Below are 27,975 nucleotides of genomic sequence, written 5' to 3' on the forward strand. Positions count from 1 at the left end.
AAATTGCCGCTTGACTTCAAGGCCACAACTTTGCAAACAAGGCAAACCACAAGGGGAGTGACGGCATGACGCATCGTTGCGGTTGCTAAGCCCCAGTTGTGGCGCTGTAGAACCTGCTTGGGCGCTTGTTTTGCCGTAGCCAGCTGGCGTCAACGGACCGGACGTGCCGGTCGTTTCGTAGAAAGATGGTCTAGCCGATCTCAACAACACCGATAACCAAGATGGTGAGCGGGGAGCCAGTCGAGGACCTGCGATACCTGTTCGACGCACTTTGCGTTCACGACGGGGGCTACGAGTCGCCGGATCGTGAGGATGACGGCGATTCAAGCCCGGAAGTTCGGCGCCGAGGCCCTCTGCGCCGCGAAACCGCGCCTCGGCCGTGCCCGTATCGCCATGGCAGCAGCGACGGCCGGCGGAGCCCTTCACCGGACTACGGGCTTCCGTCGTCCGTCGACTCGGCTGTGTCGTTGTCGCCGCCGGCTTCGAACGAGACCGCGCACAGCAGCGGCGTAGAGGCAGACTACGACACTCAGAGTGACGAGAGCATCCTTGAGGTCTGCCGCATCTTGCTTTCTCTCCCCGATCCCGACGAGTTATATGACGCCATCAGGAGCTGCCTGCCCGAGAACAGCCCCGAGCCGGTGTCGCCAAGCCCTGAGCTCGTACCGCCTAGCCCCGAGGAGTTGCCACTCGCCGTCCAAGAGCTCAACCGGCAGGCGTCGGCTCAGCCCCGCTTCAGAGTCATCTTGCCCCGAAAAACAGAGAGGTAGTACTTCTGCGCAGGCTGCTCGTATGTCTTAGTTTTAGCGTTCCGCGAAATCGACCTGGGGCACATTCATTGGGGTTGACAAACGGAAGTTTGCGGTGCGCGGGTTGCGCACCGAGAAGCCCATATGAAGCTCTCAAGGTTGCGCCAGAGGTTGTAAACACAGCGCTGGGGACACGTGCGCGTGTTGCTGCGATGAATCGTTGGGCAGAATATGCAGAGGCCGTTTATTATGTAAGTTCTGGCAATTTTAGCCCTGCAATAGAGTTGGTGCAGGAGGACCTCGTCGTATTCCTGTTGTACGGCCCTCTGTGCAAAAATTCGAACTACTTTTGGCATTTAAAAAAGCGATAGGTGCTGGCAGAAGTTATTCGCCCTTTAACGCAGTGTGCAACGAGTTGTACGTGCAGCTGTTTGTAGTCGACAAGAACGAGATTTTACTTTATGAAGCAAGAATACCAAGTCAGCTTTGCACGTGACAAAGCCTAAAATTATGTGCTTTCATTGTCGAACATATTGTCACGTTGGCGTAGAGTCAGCAACGGCGTTAAGCGACCGCGAGTCAGTAGCGGCGTAGCCCTGGACGAGAGCGCTTCTTCTCCTTAGCATGGCGCATGCCCACGCAGGGGGATTGGCCAAGGTTCAGTAAATAATCCCAATGAGGTATTTGCGCGGGGAAAAATAGGCGATGGGAAGAGGCGAGCTGTGTACAACTCGAAAACACAACAGCAAATGCCCCTCCAAGGTCTCCAGCCACTGGTGCCAACCGAGTGCCTTGACATCATATTTATATAATTCCATGTTTAAACACCTTTCCCCTACCAGCCCCATGTGATCCACAGTAGCAGGTGTAAGGGGATTAACTATGATGTCATGACAGTCAGTGGACACCATTGGCTGGAGGGCCTCCTTTGAAGAACATTTGCTGCTGCGTTCTTGAATTGTACCTGACTGCAGTTGAACGGGAACTCAAATGAAAGCAACTGCCAGCTGGGTTTCTGTCAGCGAAGTCCGCTTCTGAGAACTGAGGGCTGCATTTTAATGACCTGAGCCGAACATAGCTTGTGTTGTTTTTGAGAGCGGAAACCCAAACTGCACTGGCCACCTGTGATGCTGCCAAGCATGGGTCACTGTGTTTTATTGCCTTGTTTAGTTTTTCTTTATGTGGGATACAACTGCAACAGCAGTCGCAAAGCAAAATTACCAGTAATATTTGGGGGCATAAATAAAGAATCCTTCATTTTCTCCCGTGCATTGATTCTGTCAACCTCGGCCATTGCTCTTAGAATCGTCCCAGACATCAGTGCCATTCAGTTGTTGAACAGGCCTGTGGTTGCATTTCCTGTCTCATTTTTCACTCTTTCCTAGCTTATAAGAGGTCCATGCTCAGGGAAAGTGTCCTCCTTGTCTTTAGGTCGTGGTAATGCATTAGGCTAGGCCAACTTCAATTTGTCTTCAGTGCCCCTCAGTTTGGCCCCTGCAGAAAAGCCAGTAAGGAACAGTTCTTCAAGCTCATCCCAGAGGTTTGATGACAGAGTCATTCATGGCTGTGAACTCTATGGCCAGGAAATTCAGTTTTCATGTTCACATGTTCGTATGACTAAAAGGGACGGACATCTGACTGAAACATGTTGAGAGGTTAGTTTGGAAATGAAAATATTTCTCCTCATTGCAGAATTAGGCATTCGGACACTGATGGAGCAAAGATTTATAATTTTAATTAGGCAGTAAAAATTGCATAAATCAAGCTGAAGTGGTATTCTGTAGTGAAAATTGGCCTTAATCGAAAACTGCTAGTTTTATTTTATTACAGTTTACACAGTCTTCAATGTGTTTTTTGATGTTTAAAAAAAGTACGAGATAAAAAAAGGCGCTCCTTTTAGCAATTCATGTTCTGCTGTTTTGCAGCTTTCAGTTGCAGGGGGAATTGCCTTGCCTTTTCCAAAACAAAAGTAAATTTTCAGTGCTTCCAAACTCAGAGATGTGTTAAAGATATTCAGAGTTTATGATTATAGTGCAGTTAGAGATAGGAGGAGGAGGAGAACTTTAATGAAATGGGAGAGGTCTGCCTGGTTGTCCACCTGGCATGCTACTCCAGAGAGGTAGAAAGCTCTAATGTGCATACAGTCTAATCACCGAAAACCCATACCTGCTGGCTTCATCACTGTCTTGGAGTGTGCAGGCGTCATTGAAGGGAAAAGAATTCAAGCCTGCACTCGTGCCTCTGGTTGCTGTTCTTCTAAGCTGCAGGGGACACCCTTAATTTGAATGTTAGAAATTTTGCTACATGTGTATCCATATTTGAAAAACTGGAGGGGACGCTTAAGCACTGCCGTAAGGGTATGACACAGTAACTATAATGAGTAATGCCCATATGTGCGGAACTTAACTGATGGTCATTAAGGGTAACGAACTGAATTCCAAGAGCTATCATTAAATGGAACAATCAATAAATGGAACAAGCTGCTTCACTCTGTGATCGAATGCCAGTCCGAGGCAAAGTTTCGTGCAGTGTTGTCGGACGTCTGATGTGCTTTATGTACTTGGATACTCTTTCCCGCTCTTCATATTTCGCTTTCTCCATTTCCTTACTTTGACTCATGTGATTTCACATCGACGATCCTTTTCGTTTTACATAACTTTTTTTGTACCAGAGATTGAGCCCATGTTGCATGCTGTAAGATTTATCTGAAAATTGTATGTTTGTATCCCCCCTGCAATTATGCCTTCACAGCGCTGCAGGAAATGTGAATAAATAAATAAATAAATAAATAAATAGAAGGCATGCATAGCAGGGGGCAGCAGAAAGCTGGGTGGTTGGATGAGATTAAGAAGTTTGCAGGGATAGGTTGGCTACAGCTGGCACAGGACAGCGTTAATTGGAGAGATATGGAAGAGGCCTTTGCCCTGTAGCAGACATAGTCAGGCTGATGATGATGATGCAGATTTGGTCATTCTCTACATTCATGGATCACTGGGAGTCCTCATGCCTCTCCTAGTGCAATGATGCGCTGTGCCACTGCCTCAGCAAATGGCGCAGCCATTGTGATGACATCCCAATGTCACATAACCTAGGTGGGCCACCTGTACTCCGACTCAGTAGTACCTTGCAGCACTACCAAAGTTGCGATGAGTGCAGAGGCAGTGTTCTGATGCTGCAGTATGCAGTGCCTATATAAAATGGTTTTGTGGGGTAGCGTGCACTAAAAAATGGCGTGCTTCACGGTGTACACGGGCCAAACGGCATTTCAAGTTGAGCCTTGCCGTAAAATTGCATTACGTATGCTATTGTGTGAGTTTATCATGTGTGACTCTTGCGTGTGCTAAAATATTGTTTCTAAACGGCAGCGCTCTTTGGAGCAGGACCTCTCGCATTGGACTGCTGTGCTGAGTACTCTCACTGGCCATATTTGTGGCACCGGGCTTTTGCTTCATCTCTTCCTGTCTATAAGAAAACATATGAGCAATAAATTTGCTTTTTTTTTTATATAGAGTGACGATTCTGCCACTTCTAGGCTTAAATATTAGCGTCAGTTTGTTGACAGAAATGGTTCCCGTTCTAACAACGAGATGGCACTACTAGGTCGAGCCTATCATTTTGACTTTTTTTGCATATGTTGAACTAAATGAGCAAATGTGACAAATGGCTTAACATTCAACAAAATGCTTGCATTTAGCATACATAAGCGTGTATACGCTTATGGTACATAGACAGTATTGTTTTAATATTTTTTTCAACCATATCTGTGTGCACTGCGAGCAGATGACGAGGTGCGGAGGAATATGTTTAACACGCGCTCCTGAGGAGGTCTCTACCTTCCATAGTGCTGCAGAACTTATGAGATGGAGTATAGGTCACTTCTCTGTTGATTTATCGCTCACGCCGGCAACGCTGCAATTTCCACTGAACAAGACTCTTAACACTATCATGTTTATGGTGGCACAAGGTGCAATGTAATGAATTTTATCTGTGTAAAAAATGCTGTTTGCAATTCAGGAGAGCATGTTTCCAGGCTAGTTGGCATTGCATGTTGTGCAAAAGTTGTGAAAAAGTCAGTGTAAAAACTAGAAGAGGGACAGAAGAAAGAAGAAAGGACAGAGAAGACATTCGCCACTGCTGGTGAATGTCATCGCTAATATAAAGGCCTCATCAAATTTGAATCAAGTGCTTAATTTTCTAAAAAGTATTGTTTATGTTTCAAGACATTTGCCCTGTTCAGATCGAGCTCTTGCTGCGAGACCCTTCATTCGCAGACCTGGCACTTTCAAAACGGTGCATCCGTTCCAGTCATGTTTTGTGTAGCTTCAGGCACTGCCGTTGGAATTAGCCCCGGAAAAGTGTATAAAAACAGTGTGCATGTGTCGGCTATGACTCAAATCTAGCAGATCTAGATCATGAGAAAGAAATTCGCTGGAAAGTAAGGGGCAGTTCAAAATGTGCATGGCAGATACTTCTAGGTATCTGCCATGCGCATGGCAGCTTTTACTGGCGGCTTTCAAATGATGGTTTATATAACCACATTTTGTGGCCAGATGCTAATGAAAAAGTTGTAGATGAGATGAAAAGGGAAACGCTTAGTATAAGACAACAAGTGTGACTGCTAAAATTAAGAGAGCAAGTGTACTGAGCAGACTTTGGCAAAGTATGTGGCGCGCAGTTTTCTGTCACAGTGACAGAGCGAATAGCAAAAGAAGGGAAATGAAGTTGAGTAGGATGTGTTGCTGAGTGAGTTGTTTCATATGTATGGATTGGTTGTGCACAACACACACCTACACAAGGAAGAACAAGATATAGCAGGCACTCAGCGTTCATTCCATCTTGTGCTCTCTTCTATGCATCTGTTTTGCCCACAACCCATCTCTATGCAACCGAGGGAAATACAATTATGGACCGCAGAGAATCAAACACAGCGACGAGGTTAGGAGCTGTATGGGTGTTGGATGTTTGTGGCTCGTGCAGGGCGGTGACTGTAGGCAGCCAACTGGAAGAGGAAGAGCTGTTGTCTTGAAGTGAGCTTAGCTCAGATGCTGGTGTCGATTATGTGAAGGTCTGTAGGTAATCTCTTATCTTTTGTCCATAGGACAGCAAGCAGTGCCATCTATTTTTGTCTTATGTGCAGATTTATCCTCATTGTGTGATAAATGTCACTTGTTCTTCACCGCTTTGGAGTGAGCCATATCCCAGCTGCTTTGCACCGTGTGCCCACTATGTCTGACAATAAACCTCCACAGATTATGGTTTAATTGAGAGTGCGGACACGGCAACTTCTGGTCTGAAACCTAACTTGACCAAAGTGCCCTCTGGTGGTAGCTCATGCAGGGACCAAGAAGATCCAGTGAGCCCACCTGCCAAGAGCAAGAGTGCCATGGGGCCTCAGTGGGCACGCTTGCACAAAGCACTGCCCGTGAAAGCTCTCAACCAGGGAGCTACCTTTGTTGCAAAGCTGGTAGTCAACAACTCCCTGAAAATGCGCGACAAGTGTGGACGCACGTGAGTACTTTCGCATTTCTTCCTCATTCCGGAGCCAAAAACAAAGGAAGCTAACAAAGGTAGTATGCCTGTCCCCGACACAGAGCTAGGTGAAGGGTGGGGGGAAGTACTCACTTAGTGGATTTCCCAAGCACTGGCAGCAATAGCTTGCAAACTTCTGCTACATGTGAAGACAGGGCACTTTAATTGACTTCCAAAATGGGAACTTGAAACTCTTCTGCAACAGAGTTGGGCAACATTTTGTTTGCTTGTATTTTAATTTTTATTTATTGAATAGCTTCTGGTCATCTACATGATTTCTGCGGCTCCATTTCCATATGAACACATGCGGCAGTAGGAATTCACCTCAGACATGACGAGCATCACTTAACTCTTTCACACAGGCAGTTTCAGGATGGTGTGTGTAAAAATTTATGCAACCATGAATATAAAAAATTTTCTATATTGCAGCACATCAGAGGTGAACAAATAAAGCTGTCTATTTAATGACAAAGAAATAAGCAGGACATGTATTGCTTATGAAAAAAAATCTAATTGGCAAAGTTTGAGTGACTTGTGCAAAAAATTGACAAAAATATATTCAGTCAGTCAGAAAATAACACAGAAAGAATATACGGAGCCTTCCATATTTATCTGTCTGGATTTTAAAAAATTGCTGTGCGCCAACTACTGGCCCAATCGAGGGCAAATATAGGTCACAAGGTAGAATATCATTGTCTACGTTCTTTTGGATGTAATTGAACATTGGTATATGCTGATTTTTTTTTAATTGCTGGAGTGCTGGTGTCGCCCACAGTGCAGTGTTTGGTAAGGCTGGCTGAGAGGCCGTAACAAAGGACTGCTCCTCCTGCCACTTGGAAGAGCAACCGGTGGCTTGTGGACAAGTTTTGTTGTTCCTTGAAGATGCCATTTTATCTGTCCGTTAAAATTAAAGTCAACAGGAAGAGCCATCACGAGAGTGCCTCATCCCCCACGGAAATGCTGGGAAGACTAGGTTCCTTATTTGGCTTGGCTAGCGTTGGGCCGAAATTTCAATAGTGCATTTTTCGCGCTGCGAATTTATGATTCCGGAATCACGAGGCTGATATCATATCCTTCAAGCAGAGTTTTGCCGATGTCTCTGGCCAGCCTGCGGTACTCAAGTTGCACGCTGAGAAACACCTACATGCCCGGATGCAGCTGTATGGTGGGAATTTCAGTAATATATTGAAGATGTTGTGGACCTGTGCAAGCGCATGAATGCTTCGATGCCCAAGCGCACCAAGATCGACCACATTCTGAAGGGCATTGACAACAACGCGTTTCAAATGCTTCTAGCCAAAAATCCAGGAACCGTTGTCAGCATCATCACCCAATGCCAGAGCTGCGACGAACTATGCAGGCGTCGTATTCTCACTCATTCTCCGCCCTCGCGCACAGAGCCTCTTGCGGCTTTGACATCTGACTCCGAACAGTCGCCACTGTTCCCCCAGATCAAGCAGTTTGTTCAGGAAGAAGTTACGTGTCGGCTCTCGTCCACCTGAGTCATGACGCTGCCTCTCCTCCAGTGCCTGCGTTGCAGCGTGTCATCTGAGAACAAGTCCCAGAAGCTCTTCCAGCCCTCCCTGAAGTCCCTTCCATTGTTCCTTTGACGTACGTGGAGCAGCGGCACATTATAGCCAACCCGCTCCTATCTCAGTGCCCTTGACATACGCCACATTGGCTACATGGCCTTGGCCTGTGGCATTTCCACCCAGTCAGCCTGTCCTGTGCCCGGCACCGGTTCCACATGTGGCTTCGCTTCATCCTCCCCCTCTGCAACATTACAACCCTTGGCGCAACCCCGGACAACTGTCCTGTATTTTTCTCCTGTGGTTTCCCCGGACATGTGGCCCACTTTTGTCATCGTTGCATGGTCGCCCCTCCTGAGGCTGCGCCTTCTGCCTGCTCACCTCAGTTGCTTCGTTCTGCTCCACCTCCAAATGTGTACACTAACAACCAGTGTCCGTATACGACCCGTCGTTGCCGTCCCCATGTCTCCGTCCGCTGTCACTTTCACGCTGTCACCCTACATCCGCTGAGGATGGAAAGTTAAATTCTGCATGTCCTGAGGCAAAAACAACGTGCTCTTCGAGCAGCTGAAGGCCTCAAATTTCCCCCACAAACATTTTAGCCGTCAGTGCCGATGGTCTATCTGTATATACGCACTTGTCGACACAGGTGCTGCTGTGTCAGTGATTCATGGGAGAGACTGCCATCATTTACACAAAGTGGTATTTTCTGGTTTGTCGCTCTGCACTGCTACTGAAGAAAAGATCGCACCTTTGGGTGTATGTGCAATGCATGCCTTCATTGCAGATATTTTGTAGTGTCGAGATCTTGGTCCCGTCCTTCCTCTTGTTCCCACGACGTGTTTCTCGGGTGGGACTTCACTTCTTGTCTGAAAATAACGCCGTGATCGATTGCGCCTCAGCTGAGGTAGAATTGTCTGAACTGTTTGATGAACTGGCCAACAACACCTATTCCGTGTATCCACAGAAGCTTGCCATCACTGAAGGCATCGACGTTGCACCAGATTCTTCAGTGCTTGTGTCTCTCCCGTGTCCTTCCATGTCAGTTGTTACCGTTTTATTTACGCTGTCTCCTTCCTTTGTTCACCGTACACACCTGCTGCTGCCGTCTGCTGTTCTCAATGTTCGTGGAGGTCTCACAAAGATGCTCATCTGCAATCCGTCTCCGTGTCCGCTTACCCTGTTACGTGGAGAGTCTCCCGATTCCATTCAACATCCCATCTCTCTGACTGGATGCTCTTGAGACCTCCCACAGTTCCTCCATCAACACTCTGCATTCCGATTTGGCAACTGATATCAGATATTTTTGTGCAGTTTGTTCTTTAGCAGAGCTGTGGACCAACTAGCCCAGCAACAAGTACGTTTAGGAGTGAGTTGGAAATGGTGTTAGTTAGCACTGCCATCTGTCCTGTCTCAGTGTTGTTTAATTTTTGTTAGACACTGAGCATCACTCAGTTCAAATCATAAATCTTAGTAAAAATTAATTCTATTGCTCCTCCTGGGTATGTTGATGTTTGTCTGGCATTGAAAGACATTTATTGCCAATAAAATTGCATTAAAAAATTTCCCTGTAACTCTATTCAAACTCCTGGTGCCCAGCCGGAAAAGACTCCCATGTCCGCCACTTTGAAGTGCATGATCTCTGGGATCCATGCCAAAAAAAATTGATGTGCCACTTTTTACTTGCAAAATCGGCCAGTTGTACTGACACATATTCATTTTTTGGTCATGTCTAGTTTAATAAAGCTCCATTTTCACTGAAACTAGCATCTTTGCCAGTACAGTGTGGTAACTTCATTTTATCTTCAGTGTCTCTTTTAGGTTAGGTGCCAAACGGTCTGCATGGTATTCTTGTTTCATGTGCTGACATAGCTTTGGAGGTGTGGGAAGCATGGGAGTTGGCAACAAGTGCAAGGTATACACATGCTTTTGTCAAATCTTCCTAATAGAGTTTGTTGCCACTACAGGTACGTCCATGAGGCAGTTTCTCAAAAGAAGCCAGCACTGGTGTACAGGTTGGTGGAGCACATTCACCGGCAAAACAGCTGTGACCTACTGGATGCACCTGATTACCAAGGGCAGGTGCGTAGGCCCCCTTTTTTGGGGTTCTTACAATTTATTCTCATTTTTGATATTTTAAAAATGTCGTAGGGCATATTTCGCATGTGGAAGCCTTTCTTGTGCTACCTGTTTTACCATTGTATTGAGGATTGTTTAACCCTTTTTCGTTTCCTCTAGACTTACTGTTATATCTACACCTGTACTCAAACCTGACGCTCTCCCTTTTCACTTGCTTTGTCTGCACTATTTGTTATCTCAAGATAAGTGTAATATCATCTTAACCAATGAAGATTTTTATAGCAGTCTAGTAGTCCGTGCTCATGCTTCACTTGTATTTTTGTGTTTGTAAGACAAAAGTACTGACATTTCCAGGGCTCACAGTTTGCATCGATTTCGGTAAAATTTATGGATTCTAGCATTTTTCGCAAAATTTGAACAAGAACATCTTTGACTGAAGTCCGTCTGGCTGGGTTTTTGAAACAAAAGTTAAGAAATTCTGAGACCAGCTCTGTCCCTTCTTCATGGATGTCTGAAATGTTAGCCAGGAGCAGAAGGGAGCAGCCTTCGCTTTCCCTTTCTTAACACATGGCGAAGCCCAATAACATTCGCAGAGAGGAGCGTTCTTGGAGTCCTATCAGTGTCGCCATTGTGAGCAGGATGTTCCATGACTCAACGTGCCAACACTTTGGCATTCCTTGACGGCCTTATAAGAAGACAAGGGGGGGACCTAAATTTTGGTATGTATTGGAAGGCAGCTCATATCGGCCACTGCTTAAATTTTAATTCCAACCATCGCTTTAATCACAAGGCATCCGTCGTATCCTTTCTTCTGAGGAAACCAAAACTCATGTGCTCTTCTGAAGTGGAGAGGAAAGAGGTGCCTTCGGCACCTGCCCAGCTCACACTAAGTGAGGTTGAGGCAGGGCCATCCGCGCCCCTGGCAGATGCAGCGAGAGCTGCTATGCCACCCCCACAGACGGGCCTGTCGGCCTTCAAGTCGGCAGCCCACAAGGCTTCCCCGTTTGGGAGAAGTCCACCACTCCCATGCCCGCGGGTTTCCCGCGGAACTCCAGTGCCTCCACCGAGGCGATGGATACAAGTCAGAGCTCGCCTCTGCCGCAACGGCGGCGGGGCTCCCTTGACTAAAAAAAGAAAAAAATCACGATAACATACCCTCAGCAAGGAGTGACCTGAGATTCTGAATGCCTCCCCCTAAAAATTTATAATGGCGTTTCTTATCCACTGGCTTCATATATCAGCGAGAAACAAAAAACCTTAATCAGATGATCAGTCAACAGTAGAATGATGTCCGGTCAATGAATTCGGAAGGCAACCCCTTGCCGAACACTGCGAGCTCGCCAACCATAGAATCGCCTTCAAAGAAGTGAGAGTCTTGGCCTTGGAGCATAATATGTTCAAGAGGCATCACATTGAGTCATTTCACATCTGGCTCAGAAAGCCGGCATTGAATAGAACTCGGGGAGCGCTTATTTTTTTCAAAAGGGTTTGATTGAGCAAGGGGGACAAGAAGTTATATAATTACAATAAGAATTAATAGCAAAACACAATCTGATATGAAGATTCTAGGCAGAAGCAAGAGTATGCTGGCAAGGGTTGTGTTAGAAGCCTTTCACATAAACAAAAAAGAACCCCTGTGCATAAGTGATGTTTTGACCAACTTATACATGGCAGAGTTTGACTTTCTATGCAGACACGGGAATGCGGTGCAAAAAGTGTCAGCAAAGATAAGGCACAGGATGTATTAAAGGGGAAGTAGCTCAATGCTGTAAATTCATGTGCTTCACTTTCGGAATAAACAGTTGGAAGTTGGCGCCTGTCTTTCTGTGCGTGTACTTGTAGTGCCATGTCTTTTTCAAAAATGCAAAACCAACTATCCCGCCAACATACATTATTGAAGTGACTGACTTGCTTCCTTGGACAAATCATTGCAGCGCAGTGCAAGTGCCAGCGGAACGCCATCACTTTCGTCATTTTTTCAGTTTGCAGAAGTTTTTAATGTTGGCACTGATGCTGCTTGTTATCTTTCGGGCTGGTAACCTTCTGGCCCCTGGTGATTAGGCAGAAATTATGCAACGCCACAAATTTGCACGTGTGCTGTGTGCAGACTGCACTGCACTATGCGTGTGAGCTACAGCAGTACCTGGTGGTGGGCGTCCTGTGTGCGGCTGGTGCCAGGCGGGACACGTGCGATGCAGATGGCGCCACCCCCATGCACCTGGCCGCCGAGCGGGGCTGCCACCACTGCATAGAGGAGCTGCTTGCACCGCCGTGCCCAGGCTCCGTCAACATCCAAGACAACAGAGGTCTCTGCTCTTGGCCTCTACTGCTGCCACACTATGCATAAGCACAAACCATATGCTACTGCGTTTCACACTTAGGGAGGGGGACAGTTTGACAGGTGGAGAGAGGCAAATGCCCCTAAACACCACCTAGTGGATGGAGGCTTCACACAGACGCCGCCACTGCACAGTTTTTGCTTTCATGGTCCTCCTGATGCTGTCAGAGTAAAAAGAAAAAAAAATGCACATCTTAGGCTTTTTTCATGCAATTTCATATCGAGAAACCAAAAGGCCATGGCAAGACAAAAACCGTTAGCAGTGCGCTAGCATTTAGGTTGTCATCATGCAGTTTCCCGTTTCTCCATAACGAAATTCCAATTGGTCGAGAGCGGTCATGTGGCTTTGTGACATCATCACAACCTGCCTTGATGGCCCATCCTGATTGGTCGAGAGAGGTCATGTGACTGACGTCATAACCTGCCCACTGTGGCAGGTGACAACTTCTAAAACTTGGAAGTTTGCTCACCCTAAGGAATTTCTAAAGACCCCTGAGATTTTGCAAGTAGGCCCACCCAAGAAAATGGATTAAGGTGGATTATTGACGATCAGTGTGTCGGATTAGTATAGTTCCATATGATAATACAATGGAAGGTACTCGAACATTCCAGAAGGTAGTGACTCATACATACCATATGAGGGCAGTGGAACCGGTTCCAACCGGAACTTTTGCAGGAAAATTGCAAAAAGACTATTGCTTTTTCTTTAAGAGTAGTTAAGAAGGCCCCAAGATTTTCTGTTCTATCATACAGTAGCTGCAGTGCCGACACAGTTCATACACAATCCCTATGGAACAGAACATAGGTGTTGAATCTCGCATGCCTGCAGTGTCTCTGCAGTGAGGTAATAAGAATTGCTGTAAAGAACTTTAAATTTACGCAACTATAGAGTATTATTGTTGCTAATGTGGAACTAGGACTGTGATTGAACACTGCACGTACGCAGTCATTGAGCCTTGCGTGCACCCAGTAAAGCCCAAGGTATTTTTTTTTTTTCATTTACAAAGTTTTCTTTTGAAAAATCTAGTTGGCTTACAACGCTGACAGCTCAGTGCTCCCACTCAGACTCCTGCACCAATAATGTTACGTGGCGGCCAGCTGAAGAAAGAGACGCGATGATCGATGGCAGTGAGATGATTTAATGGCTGCTGGCCTAGCGCGAGCGCTCCTGCCCGCGCCACTGCACAGTTCGTCGTCTTCTTCGTCACAATATTGCCCTTATGTGCCAATACGAGATTCGCTGTGCCGATTTGATGAGAATGGCCAAAAGGGTACCTAATTGCACTGAAATGAATGTCTTGGGCACTATAGGTGATAATATCAGCCGTTTGAATGGGCATAGGTGGCACCCAATGCCACCTATCGCAGTGCAACCCTTGCTGTAGATTGAGGTTCAGCATGCATTTTAATCTTGGAAACGGAGTAAAATGGGAGAAGCAAGCAGCGAGTTTTTTTGCTGGTTACTAGAACTTCAGAGTCTGTAGAACACATTGAATCTCCCTTGATGTATGTACTGTATTTACTCTTGTAATTTGCAAGCTTCTGTTCTTTAAATTAAGGCTTCAAAAATGGGGTGCGAGAATTATGCTCAAATTTTCTGGACAAGTCCTGAAACGCTGCAAAGATCATAATGCGCAATATATACTGTATATTGCTGCTTATACTTAGACCCCTCCCCCTTATCTTGCACTGCTCACTGGCCAAAAAATAAATACCCAAATGTAAGACCCGGCTCACATTATGTAGCTCTCCTTGGGATTGCATGACGGCGCATGCGCAGCGCAAAGCAAAAATTATGGAGGGCATTTAATACAGCGGGCGGCGCAACGTCACAAAGAAATTCGCCGCTGGCGTAGGTACTCCTCATTCTAGTTTTTTTTGCTCAGCATAACATTTTGTCTTTTCTGGTGCGAATGCCTAGAGCACAAGACAATTCAGCAGCGCTGAGGCATTGCATGTTCACAATCCGGGTGGAGTCCGGCTAGGGACGACGCACAAGTGGTCGTACTGAGTGTCGCAGGCAGTGTTTACCAGTGCCCTATGTAACATGCCACGTGGGCAAAAATTATGCACACATGAAGCAATTCTTTTGGCTGGCTTTTTTTTTTTTTTCGAATTACCAGCTGCTAAGTTTTGGGTGCGGCCCCTACACGAGAGCGGCCCTTACACAAGTATATATGGTATCCAAGTAAATTTTTTTTTTTTTCAAAAATACTGGTAAACTGTTGGGGGTGCACAAATTATGTGAATAAATACGGTAAATTGGTATCGGCAAACGTCGTCGCCACTCGCTGCTCTCTGCGTGATGTTTGTAGCTGCTTAGTCTGCTTTGCTTCCAAACTTACTGACTTTTCGTCTTCCTAGTTAGCCATTCCTTCAGGTCTGCATTTTAGTCAGTGTTGTGTACTGTGCCATTTCCTGCTTAGTAACACCGTACCGTGCTCTCCTTCATTCTCATGTTTACACATCTGCTTGTCTGCCCGATATATTCATTTCCACATGATAGTGGTATGGGATGGACACCTTCATCACATGGAACAGTTTGCTTCTTATGGCCAATTTCACATCCTTTTTTGTCTTGCTTACTCATGGATTTGTCTCTTTGCAGAGGATCAATAATTTTAGCGGTGCTGAAAACAACTTAAATACCTACTCGTTTGCCCACCATTTTTAAATTTTATGAGAGCTGGTGAATATAAGACCTTGAGTTTGCAGTTTGGCAACTGGACAAGTGTGCCTGTTGATGGTGCATGATGGTTACAATTTGGGCAAATGATACTCCTGCAGTGCACAAATCAACTAAGGAGAGGGCACTGCACTTGCTACTTAAACTTTGATCATAAGAGGGAATAAATAATTCACAGATGATCAGTGCAAATCTTGCGACAGGATATGTGTTGGCGTTAGTGTTCTCTCCATATGGAGCAGCCGCTGCTACTGACTAGTTCAGGCTGCAAGCAGGTAGCATGATCCAGTGCATCAATCACCTTGTGACACGCCATACCCCAGCTCCACTCTGCCCGCCCCTCAACTCTTATTAGAGACTGCGGTGTCTTGTCTCTCTCTCCACCCCTCGCCTGCCACCCCCCCTCCTCCTCCTCCTCCTCCTCCACCCACTAACCCTCTCTCCTCTCCATTAAAAGAAAAAAAAAAGAAGATATGAAGGAAGCAGTATGTATCAGATTCTCATGTTCAAACTGTATTATGCTTGGAAATTTCAGGGCGCACCCCCCTGCACCGGGCAGTGCTGTCCCATGGAGGCCAGCTGTGTGTGAAAAGTGGTGGCAAAGAGGGCTATGTGCGGATTGACTGCCGTACAGCTGTCAAGCTGCTCACCACCACTCCCAGCGCTCATCCTCATCTGGAGCTCCAAGATCGCGTGGGGGAGACCGCGCTCCACTATGCCGCCCAGCATCACAAGGTGGACCTCGTCGAGGTTGGTGGTTGCCCTTCAATCAGACCGCCTACCTCGCGATGTCCTTCTGGGACGTAATCTGTTTCGAACAACTAGCGCCTACCTCTACTGGCTTGTGCTGAACTCTCCAGCTTTTTTATTGCTGCAAAGCTTTTGAATGCTTGTTTGTTTATGCCCTAAGCCAGCAGCGTGCGCCCTTATCACTTCCTGAATCAAGAGGCAACCAAACTTATCTGGAGTGAGTGTCGACGTGTGCAGCTGCTTTTACAGTGTGCAAAATTGTCGTAGGTGCTTTCTGCTCTTTGTTTTTAGAGTTCCTAGTCACCTTTGAATTGCGCTTGGCCAAGAGCAGTAGGCATTCTGATCTTTGACACTTCCAAGCTGTTCAATTCATTGTGGGTGCAAGTCAACCCAATAAACAGTATTGCCACGCCAGCCTGCCCACCTGTTATCCGCGGAATTGTCACCACAAGCACTTAAATATGGCCCAGACACGAGCAACTTTTGTGCACACCACTGTGTCATGTTTAGGGTCCCTGCATGGCACAGATATTAGAAACACGGCTAAGTCACAAGAAGGTGACAGAGTCAAAGGAAGGATTTGCAAGTGTTGGGGAGGCCATATGCATTGTCATCTCTTTGGAATAAATGTTGTGAAAGGTACTCTGTTCTAGCTCCTCGCGTCTGCACGTTCAAGCTCACGTCTGCAGACCCAACATCGCAGCTTGCCTCGGGCTGACGACGTCATGTCCTGACATGACCTACATGATGCAGTGTGGGACCACGCAGTGGCCCAGGGACCCAGCAGGGTCTAAATCTCACTTGCAGAAGTAAAGTTTTTTTGTCTGTCTGTAGGCACAAAGACCAGCCACAACAAATTGCTATAGCTACGATCTTATTTGTGGCAGATAGAACAGAGAAACCATTTTCTACTAGCTGTTGTTTCTATTGCTTCTTGGATTTTTTACGCAACATTTTTAGTGCCCATTCATCCTGCAGGGTGGGGTATCGTACTCTGGACATTCTGCACATTCTTTATAGTATAGCATTGTTATTCTGGCATCTGCAAAAGTGCTAGCATTTACTATCATCATCAGGAAGCTGCATGCAAAAGGAATGGGGTGCATTCATTATTCGAGCGCGTTCATTATGCAAGTAAATATGGTAGCAGTTTACATACAGATTGTTCCACCCAAAGTGGATCAAGATTTAAAAACAAAGTACTATACTATACTTTTCTAAATGAAATGAAGTGAATGTTGTTTTTTTCATTCCACTTATTTTAATTGATAAACATTAATTAACTTTAATAAATATGGTTTTAAACACTGAGGTGTTAATTGGAAAGTTATCGAGCACATGAAAATGGTCCAACCCAGGGTGCTTCTGATGAGGTAGCCTTAGTGCATTGCATTAGGGCACATAGAGCATGCTGTCGCGTAGTATGTTAAAAATTGTACGGGCTTTATTTTGTGCTGAATAAAAAGAGCTGCGCTAAGGCTACCTTATCGCAAGCACCTGGGGTAGAACAATTTTCATAGCACTGGATAACATTCCAATTCGCACCTGTGCATTTAAAGGGGCTGTGAAAGGGGGCCTCAACAAAGATGCGATGTTCCTAGGATGCTAAAGGGTGCCGCTTCACGTATATCCTCCAGCAAAAATTTTTTAAATGCGCGTCGTAGAAGCTGAGTTATCTGTAGTCAAGATTTGAATTTCCGCGTCTTGGCGCCTTTCCATCTCCTCTCGTCACTTTTTGCACGCTGAAATGTCAACACTCCTCTGCCAACCCCTCGCACTCACGCCTTCCACCGGCTGCCGACGCCCGCAAACCAATGCTAGCAGTCCAGCGCTGACGTAATGAGCGCGGATTCAGGCGAAAGCGCAGCACCGCAGTCGCCGCTAGGTGCGGAAGTGGGCAGTTTTAAAAATTGTATTGTAAATTATCGGCTCGCTTTTGAGGTCTTGTACGCGCATGAACGCTTGTTGGCCTGTAATCTACATAATGCGAGCATTTTATAGACAACCTCAAACACCCTTTTCAGGGACCTTTTAAAGTACGTGTGTGCAGATGCAGTCAAGCCCACTTGTAACAGCTGCAGTTATAACGAATGCTTGTTATAACGAACAGTGGTGGAGCTACCATCAAAATATATATCAGGGCTATGGCACAGCATCTCTGATAACACGAACAATCATGACTGCACCACTCAATTGAAACGAACAAGAAGGCTCAGTAAACTCACCTCCACAGTCAAAAAATGTGCACTTCCCATTGGCGTGGAGAAAGAAGAGCGTCTCCCATTCCCGTGACCCCCTTAAAAGGAAGTGTCAACCCTCCCAAAAACAACTTGGGGACCTTCATAACTATATTCTTAGAGAAGAAAATCCTTTAGCACTTATTCTTATGTTCTTTAATGTCTAATGAATGACTAATCTTATGATTTTACTGCCAAAACTTGGTTGGAACCAGTTCTGTTGCCCTTATATGGTGTGCATGAGTCATCACTCAGCCGGTGGTCAACCAGTGAGAGAAAGTTGAGAAGTTTGAATACCCAGTATGCCTTCCTGGCCTACCTAGTCATTTGGCTTGCATCGCCTATCCAATCGATGCCCCGCCTTGTCTGCCACTGCATGCAGGCTTCGTAAGATGGCAAACAGTCTGCATCACCCTTATGCACAGAGCACACCAAACAATCAAAACTGAAATCAAATGGCAGCTGATGACTACTGGTTTATGTAGCTCTACTTCCACGCGAAGGTTGCTTCAAGAACATAGCAGCTGCAGCGAGGTGTTGCTTTATTTGGAGCCTGTTGCATGGCTCCAGTGCTTTACACGAGATAGGTGCGTACTGTACGTTGTGCGTGCATATGCTCTGAGGTAGCTCCGTCGCCACATCCCTGCAACTCTGTCACGAATCGAGGATGAGGATTCTAACCTACCAAAACCAGTTGCCATGAGACCCCATAGCTGTCAGCATTAATGCTAAACACCTAAAGCAGCTCTACCGCAGCAAGTCTCAGCCAGGAACACATGACAGTGCTAGAGAGCTTGGAAAACGGCATCATAGGGTCTGCTTTGAAGAAACAGACATGCACAAAGAACTTTTTAAAAAATAAACTTCACTTTTGTCTGACAATTTTTTTTTTTTTGTTACAATAGGGCAGGTCCACTTATCACGAACTTCGGAAAAAACTAACGCAATTTGCATGACCTTCAGGTTTGTATTAAATGGGCTCAACTGTGGTTCAAAGCGAATACAGTAAAACCTCGTTAATTCAACCCCCCCTTAATTCGGGCCCCACCAAACACCCATGCAAGTCTATGGCATCGGAAGCTCGTTTTTTCGGACGTTGTAGGGCTCACATCGGTTAATTCGTACAGGCCCCGGAAGGGGTGCCATGTCGAGATATGACGTGTTCAATAGATGATTGTCCAGATTTTCGTCCACAGGCCTGATTGGCATATTGCATTGTCTTCTGCACCCCTCTGATGTACGCACAAAGGCAGGCGTGTTGATTGTCGGCTGGTTCCCATCGAGAGACCTAGAGAGAGTCTGACAGCATAGTTTCGTTTTCAAAACTTCGCTACTCCGGCGGTGCGGGCGGCTACCTGCTGCACACATCAGCAAGCCAGCAATGTCGTACATCATTTGGTACGACGATTGCCATGTTACTAATCTTTTTTCGCTTGTTTTTCAAAGGTGTATTGCCGCTCCGGCGCCAATGTGTGCTTGCCTCGCTTCCGTTCGCATCGTATTTTCATTCTTCCAGTGCACCGAAACTCCGCGCTCGTCACGTGCTCTTTGCTTTTTGTGCGGTGAAGCCTCCTTACATGCGAAGAAGCTCCAGCACTACCGTTTTGTACACTGAAAGTAGTCACCGAGACCATTACCTTTGTGAAGCAGTTCTGCTTCTGCCCCTCCTGATAACATGCACAAATTAAAACATTTGACGTAACTGCAAGAAATCGCTGTTGTCGTGTAGTTTTCATCTTAAAGGGACACTGAGGAGAAATTGAAGTTGGCTTGTATCGATAGAATACTAGCTCCTGATCACAAAAACGCCGCTCTTACTGAAAGCAAAGCTCTTGTAAGGTAGAAAATAGCAAGAACCAAAATACAGGTATCGCCGCCACAGGCCAATCTCGCAAGTACAAGCGTGATGACTTCCTAGGACTAGAGGCGCCACCTTGGAGGAATTTTCCTTCCTACATGGTATCTCGAATCTCTGAGGCTGTCAAAGGAAGGTTGCGCTGTTCAATATTGAAGTAAGTTTTGTTTTAAAACCGATAGTGCACTTTTATCACACAAGGAAGGCAGACAAAAGACAACCTGAATGTTGGAAGCAAAGAAAACCGATGCTTGGCGGCGCCACAGGCGGCCAGGAGAGAGTCAATTTTTTATGGTATGAGGTTTGCGTGCCCCGTGGTTTTGTTTTTGCCGCGTCTCGATATACAAGCGCTGAACAGCAGAGGAACTCCAAGTGCCGCTTCAAGTGCTAGTTAAACTTTGAAGGAGCCTGTTAAGGCTGGTCAGATGATCGCCACGGTCGATGAAAAACTATGATGGCACGATGGTCTGTGATCGTACAAGGCAGTTCGTACTTGTCTACGCACGCTCGCCCGGCGAAACATTCCCGGCTGTGCCAGTCAACTTCAAACTACTTAACGGAAATCGTTTAAGGACGGGAGACAAGGTACAAGGCAGTTAAGAAAAATTGTTGATGGCCTAGCGCTGTTAGGCCAGCAGGTATGTAGCGAAAGGGCGGAGATTTCTGCATCGGAAGAGTGCATTCACTAGATGCGCCTTTATTGACGGTTACACATTGAGCCGTCGTGGCGCAGTGGTAGCGTCTCCGCCTGAAACACCAAAGACCCTGGTTCGATTTCGAGCCTTGTCACAGGATTTTCTTTTTATTCAGTGAGTGGGCAGGGGGTTTGAGTGGCTCCCATAGATGCCGCCACCGAATACGTTGGTTAGTGGTTAAGCGCAGGCTCTGTTAAGGCGCGTTTATTCTCCGGCGTAACGCACGCGCGCTGCACAGCGACCGGCCAAAGCGAGACCCTCTATTCTATACTCCAACTGCGCTTGGCCGCCGACGCGCTCAGCGTACTCTAACCGCACTGGGGGGACTTGGAGCATGTCTCTATTTCGCGCTGAGTGCGCCAGCCGCCGCCGGCCCGGCCAGACTAATTCGGCTCCGCGGCGAGGTGCGCGTTGTGTCGTAATTCAATAGCTTCGGCAGTTGGGCGGAGCTGTTGTTTTCGAGCTCTCGGCTAATTTAATCCATTCACAGTACACATCTGAAGGTACATGCAAGTGGGCGAGAGAGCCCGATCCAGTGGACCCATTGGATCTAGCGGAAGCCGTTGAAGCGTCGTGTGTCGGCTTTAATTTCAAGCCGCTAACTTTAAAACGCGACCGCCCTTGAGCACCCATCCGTTTTTTGTGGCAAAAAAAATAAACAAATAACTTGTCCCTTGCAACCGTGAGAGACCTCGACGCCGCCTGCTGCACCGTGCAACCATACCGTTCAAGGAATCACAATCCGTTGGCCCCAAAGCCCCGGCCAGCCTCCGATGGGCACAACGCGCCGACCTTGTCCTGTCCCCTCGCGATTCCCTGCACTGGGAGCGGCTGCTCACGGCGGAAGGGGGAGACAACCCGCCGGCGCCTAACCTAACTGTGCTCCCTCAAAAGCATCGCACGCTCTCTGGGGCTGAGGTCGCTGAAATGCAGGCCGGAGTTTTTGCGAGAACTACGTCGTCGGCTTCGGGAACGGGATCCATCGTAACGCTCGCAAGACGCCGGTGCAAACGTAAACGAAGCGACGATAGCGACCCCCGATAGATGCCTTCAATGTGCGGTGGCGGTAGCTTTCATTTCGGCAGCTGCTAGAGCGCACCGCTAGCCGCCAGAAATCACGGAGTCTCCGTTTACGTCACGTTTCACGTCACTCCATCCTGTGACGTCATAAGAGTTCTCGAGTTTGAATCTGTTTTTTTTTTATGTCTGTGTGCTAACCTGGACTTTCATTCTGGTTGTAGATGAAATAGTCTGGTACACACCCGTTGTTTGCAGCTGCTGCTTCTGAATGCGGAGGACCCCGAGGCCCTGACGGCCATCGCTAACAATGCGGGTGACACGGCTCTGCACATGGCCTGCCGCTCTTTGAGCCAATATCGAGACAAGCTGGTGCACCTTCTTTTGCAACGAGGGGCATCCCTGGATGTGCCAAACAAACGTGGGGAGCGCCCCATTGATCTGCTGCCCCCTGACCAGCAGCTTGAGGTGTGGGGTGCCTTCCTGCAATAACAGTAAGAAGGCAGCTGTGCTCCTTTCTTGAGGTAGTCAAGAATGCAACATAATTGAGCCATGCTATAAAAGTTGTCAGAATAAGAATTTCATCCCATGCATGAACATCATTCCAGTGTGTAGTAAATGTAGCAGTGGGAAAAAGCCAAATGTTTGTTATGCTTCACCCATAATACACCTTGTATAGGCTTTGCAAATTGTGCCTTTTACTGCATGTGATGAAATACTAATCATTCATTTTTCTGACTGCGAAAGCTTGGCAAATTTCACTTTTGTACTGACATCTTTTTCTCTGTACACATGAACATGGATATACCGAAATCGAATAAAGCCCACGATATTTTGTTACATCCAGATTTTCGTTACATGCAATTTTCTTGTGAAGACTAAAGGGGACAGTGCCGAACAGAAACAAAAATAAGAAATAATTGTAGGTTAAAGAAAGTCTTGTTAGGCTAGTAGGTAATTTTTCATCTTTGTTTAGAGGCACGAAACACACAGACACAGGGCACTCAGTCAGACAGACAGACAGATTTATTCAACATCATGAGTATGCAATGTCAGGAACATGGGCAAAAAGCCAATGAAGCGGGGTTTGACAAGGCCGATGTTCTCCCCAAGTTCAGGCTACTGAATTTGTGTAGGTCTATTAACAAAACTATTTGCCATTGCAAGATTAACACACATTATAAAGATAATGCTTACAGACAATTGCAAGTCCCATTTACCTTCCTTGTGTCTATGATGTTTCGCGCCTTTAACGAAAAATTGTCGATGAAATCACCTTGAAAATATCTACAGTAAATCCTCATTACTTGTATTCATAAATGCGGAGAAATGTTTCATGATCGCAAATGGTTCATCACTGCGTCAGCACTGCCTCTGCTGCGGCTTGCACATTGCCACCAGATGTGCGGTGGGGAGGGGGTGGCAGTCGGAGGCAACACCGTTGGGCTGCCAGGCTAGACGCAAGTGTGCACGGTCGTGCCACCACTGACAAGTGCTAGTTGGTATGGTAACCTTAGAGAAATGGTGTTGTGTCTTTCTTCAAATAGAGGCCTGTGCCCCCTAATTTACATAACACAGTTACCGTAAAAACCCGTGTATAGTACGAGGTTTTTTCCTGTTATTAGCGCCTCAAATTTCCGCCTCGTATTATTTGCAGATACGAACAAAAATTTCAGTTTTGCTCGAAGTTTTGGTTTCGTTATTGATGTGTGGCTACGGCTTGGCTTCGTTACCCGTGACAGCGTACGCACTGACACATAAACCACGCTTCGCGAAGGGAAGGTATTTTTTCTGCCGTGGAGGAGCACGATGTCAGGGCCACGAAAACAGTATTCGGGTGCTTTAAAAAGAAAGACTATTTTAGTTGCCGAGAACATCGGCAACAGTGCGAACGGGAGACAGTTCGGCGTCACCGAGGGAAGCATCCGCGGATGGCGACGACAGAAGGAAGCACTTTTCGCGTGCAGCGGAACGCAAAGAAGATTTCGCGGCCCGAAGAATGGGTCATACCCAGAAATTGAACTCGCCCTGACGGAGTTCATAAGAGAGCAGCGAGCCGCACATCTAGCTGTGAGCGTGGAGCTCATGCAGGTAAAAGATAGGGAGCTTGCTAGAGAAAAAGGTATTCCAAGCACAGCCTTCAAAGCGAGCAAGCACTGGATCTACCGCTACATGTGCCATGCTGGGTTTTCGTTGCGCTGGCAAACGTCGGTTTCCCAAAAACTGCCCTAATCATTTGAAGGGCTGCTGGTGGCTTTTCAGTGCCACATTATTTCGTTGCGCAAGTCCAAGAATTCTCAACTATGGCAAATAAGCAACGCGGACCAAACGCCGGTTTACCTGGACATGCCATCACTCCTCAGCGTGCACGAGAAGGGTTCCAAACAAGTTTGCATCCGGTCTACCGGCAACGAGAAGACGCGGGTTACGGTCATGCTATCATGCACAGCAGACGGCCACAAGCTCCCTCCCTATGTCGTGTTCAAGCGCAAAACAATGCCGAAAGGCGAGGAGCTGCCAAAGAATGTCATTTTGAGATGCCATGAGAAAGGTTGGATGAACGAGGGTCTTGTCCTTGACTGGGTGAAGCCCGTGTGGTGTATGCAGCCCGGTGCACTGTTGTCCTTCTTGTCGATCCTCGTGCTGGACTCGTTTCACTGCCATTTGGCCGACTCGGTCAAGAGAGTTACGCAATTGTGGCACTGAACTTGTCGTCATCCCAGGCGGAATGACTTCCCAGCTGCAGTCGCTTGACGTTTGCGTAAACAAACCTTTCAAGGACGCAGTCAAGCGGTGCTACGCAGAGTGGATGCGCTCAAGTGAGCCTGCAGTGACGCGATCAGGCGGCTGAAGCGGGCATCGCCAGCCACACTGTGCAAATGTATTGTGGACGCATGGGCGAGCATCCCAGCGGACCTTGTGCGTCGTTCTTTCACAAAGTGTGGCATCTCGAACGCCCTCGATGGCACAGAAGATGAGTGCCTGTGGGATGATTTGTCGGACAAAGAAATCTCTGAAGAAAGCGCTGTTGAAGATGAGAGTGATTGAAGTGTGGTGTCCGATTTCAATAAATATCTTTCTTCTTTGTGCTTACCTGGCTTACCTCACTCGTATTATATGCGGATGAATTTTTTTTTCTATTTCGCGTCTCTAAAATTTCACCTCATATTCATGTTCGTATTATATGCGGGTTTTTGCGGTACTTCTCGTAGCATGTGAAGCACACCATGGCATTGTACGGATGTTACATGACCATTGCAAAAGCATCAAAGTACTTTGATGACATAGTGCTCCAAGGGTTGCAGACCTACAGGGTAGATATTGCCATTTCTCACCCAGGTCGGTTGGCTGGCAGGCACCTCTACAGAGCTGTGCCAGCTACCTTGCTGAGACCATACTGATGGAACTGATTGACCCTGCCTTCCTGGCTGGCTGCCTGCGTGGGAGCTGCTTTCTAAGAACCTGTCCCTGTGTTGGTCTCCCATTGTCCCAATTCAGTACTGTGCTGCTGCAGGTGTTCAAGTGTAGACGCAGCCACTTCCTTCGTTACTGCAGGAAAATAATTGGCAAATATGTTTGCATGTAGCCGTTGGTGCCTTTTAGTTAGAAGGATGCCTGTGGCTGTTATTTGTGACACGTACTCTGCTGATGAGCTCGCTGAAGCCAGTGGTTTTGTACTTGTGCTGCCCTCAGGGTCACACCAGCACTCTTGAAAGAGGGCTGATTGATCCAGTGCGTTTTGGGATGTTGTTGTGCTTTTCTGTGTTGAAGTTGTGCAATGCTGCTGCTTAAGAAATTGGGAGTTACTTAGCAAGAGGTGACTTCTGGGACTAGCATTTTGAAGGCTGGCTTGGTATATCAGGAGTCCATGGAACATTCCAGAGTTGTTTGGGACACTGCAAAAAGTCAGATTAGTCAAGAGCTTAGAGAGGGCTAGCTTGAAATTAAACTAAAGAAAGGAAGCTGATATTTGTTGAAATTTGTACTCCAGCATTGTTCTTCCAAATGACTAAACTATGCATTCACCAGGTGATTGCACAAAAGTGACAAAACCCCTCTTAGCCCATTTAGTGCAAAGAAAACATAGAGGTTGTCATTTATTGAAGATGAAGCCCACGCGTACCTGAAATATCATTCACAGTTTGTACCAGTCATCTGCTGTCTTCGCAGTGTCATTTTGTTAAGCCTCACAATGAGTATTGCATTTGTGTGGATTGGTATCATCACTTTCAAACTGTCAGAGGCCACCGCAATACTTTTTGCTAAAATTTTTGGGCACTGTGCATGTCATGCTAGCTAGCAATGATTGGTCATTGCAGTTCTGAAGGAGGCCTTTTGACTTCATCAGAAATATTTACGCACATTTAGCTCACCAGTGCTTGTGGTTGGAACATTCTTTTTCTTGTAACAGTGTTCATTTTCCCTCTCAGCTTGCATCTTCATGTCTTTCGATTTTCAACTGTGACATGGTCGTCATTTTAGCATCCAGCTGTGGTGGCTATACTTTGATAGAAACAGAGTGCAGAAATGTGTGCATGCTGACACTTTGCAACACATAGAAATGCACCAGCGTGTTTAAGTTAGCCCGGACTGTTCCTCTACAGCCTTCCTTATTGCCTGTGGTGTAAATTTCAGGGGCAATATATTTCTCTCGGTGTGCTTTACTCTTTTTGGACCACCCGCCATGGGCACATCTTTGCGCCATGTAGTTTTTATTTTCACCTGCCACCAGCTGTCCCATTTCCATATTCACTTAACTCTTCTCGCATCGTGACACCTGTTCATCTTTGGCTTCTCTCTGCATAGTTTAAGTGCCTACAACTTCACTGCAGTAAGACTATACAGCACATTAGCAAATACTTCAGGCTGTACTCAGATGTGTGGTCCAAACCACGTGGTTAAGTGCCATGTCAATCAGTGAAGCCTAGTGGTATTTGGCCTTAAATTTGCAGCTAATCACTAAACTGCTGGGTTCTAGGTTGGCTTGTCTGTACCTCAGTATTGCAGAGGTGACATGTGGGGACAAAAATCGGCCTCTCTCTCAAGCCCTGTTCAGAATTTGCCCATCCTTTCTCATTTCTTTCGACCAATTCAGGGTTGGAGGAGGGCGACATTAGTCTTTGTGTCGGTATGCACTGCTCATTCTCGTTTCCCACTTGGTAAACTTGTCACTTATAGTTGCTAGTGCTGGCCTTTGGAACAAAAATTAGTATTATTCGCTGCAACTGTGACGGTGGCCACGTGGGGTGATGGTCTAGCTGTTTTCCCCCGCCTCAGGACCTGCCACTGTCCTCCACCCAGCATAAATGGTCAACTTTTTCATGCATGCAGGCACCATAAGTAGATGGAGGCATCCTCACAGCACTCAGGTGTGATGCCAAAAAGAATTGTTTGCTTTTCATTGAGAAAAATCATGCATGGAGGGCTGCGGAGGTGCACTCACAAGTTCCAGGGGCCGCAGTTTAGTGGAAGAAAAAAGCTCACATGCATTTCTTTTTTTCGAAATAAAATGTCAGCACAAAGATCGTTTCATCTAGCAATTGCTGCACAAGTTGTGGGAACCTGTATGCAAGCAATGTCATTTTAAGCCATTAATCTTTCAAATTATTGCCAAATCTGCAGATTGTTTAAAAACATATTTACATTATAGTAGCTTCATACCATGAGCAGATATTGCTTTCATAAATTGCACCTGTTGCAGCACTCAGAGTAAAAAAATGATGTTAATTATACTTAATATTGTGTTGTTGCATTATTTTTGCTTCTGTGTTTTTGGTACTCTCCAGTATGAAACATATTTTTGATATCAAATAACTATTGTGTAATGCAGTGAAGCTCTGTGTAAAGCTTCCTGTCTAGTGTAGAAGCTTTAGCTCTTCATTGCATAAATTCTTTGTGGCCTTGCCTATTGTTGGACTTATTTGTTTTTATAGTGCAAATTTTGTTTCCGCAGTCTAGTGGTTTATCGTGCGTGTTATCAATGCTCAGCATTAGCCTTGTGAAGGTCGTTTTAACGGCACTTTTAGTTGCTTTCTCTATTGCATGAAGTTGTGCCAGTACCTGTGCATACATTTAATGCTTTTATGCTTAATGCTTTTCATGCTGCTCTGATACTGTTATGCTACTGTTGGAGGAGTGGATTATGCACCTGTGTGTTGCATGCTGGTGATGCTGCATAAAACACTGCTGTAGCAAAGCTTGTTGTAGCAGAAGTGTTTACTGCAAAGTAGCCCTGTTTAGTCATCAGCCTGAAAAGTGGCTTTTTCGTTACTGATGCATTGATGTGTTTACAATCAAGCTTCTGCAAAGGCATCCCTTGCTTTGACCTCAAAAGTTTACATTTGTCTTTGTCTTCAATTTATCAGTTTTTCTTGGAGAGTTGTTTAGGTGGGTATTTTTATGCAGTCCCGTTTCACCTCGTATTTGCTCAAACATTTGATTCCTTGTATCCAAAGTATGCATAAGCATGTATGGAAATAAAAGAATTTACTGAAGTAGACCTACAGCATCC

General features: G+C 46.3%; 1 protein-coding gene across 2 annotated transcripts; it reads left to right on the forward strand.

Moving 5' to 3' along the window:
• The first annotated feature begins 43 nt into the window (after positions 1 to 43).
• LOC144136314 (uncharacterized) lies at positions 44 to 27,963 on the forward strand. 2 transcript variants are annotated; one of them, XM_077668560.1, is made up of 7 exons: positions 44 to 766; positions 6,078 to 6,257; positions 9,775 to 9,889; positions 11,994 to 12,192; positions 15,446 to 15,660; positions 21,723 to 21,958; positions 24,804 to 27,963. In XM_077668560.1, the coding sequence occupies exons 1-6, from the start codon at positions 222 to 224 to the stop codon at positions 21,954 to 21,956; spliced, it is 1,488 nt and encodes a 495-aa protein (XP_077524686.1). In that variant the 5' UTR covers positions 44 to 221; the 3' UTR covers positions 21,957 to 21,958; positions 24,804 to 27,963. The 2 variants fall into 2 exon arrangements, with proteins under 2 accessions (XP_077524686.1, XP_077524685.1); XM_077668559.1 differs by having other exon boundaries at positions 21,723 to 21,932.
• Positions 27,964 to 27,975: the final 12 nt, after the last annotated feature.

This window comes from Amblyomma americanum, chromosome 6, assembly GCF_052857255.1.
Source record: "Amblyomma americanum isolate KBUSLIRL-KWMA chromosome 6, ASM5285725v1, whole genome shotgun sequence".
NCBI classification, from domain to species: Eukaryota; Metazoa; Arthropoda; class Arachnida; order Ixodida; family Ixodidae; genus Amblyomma; species Amblyomma americanum.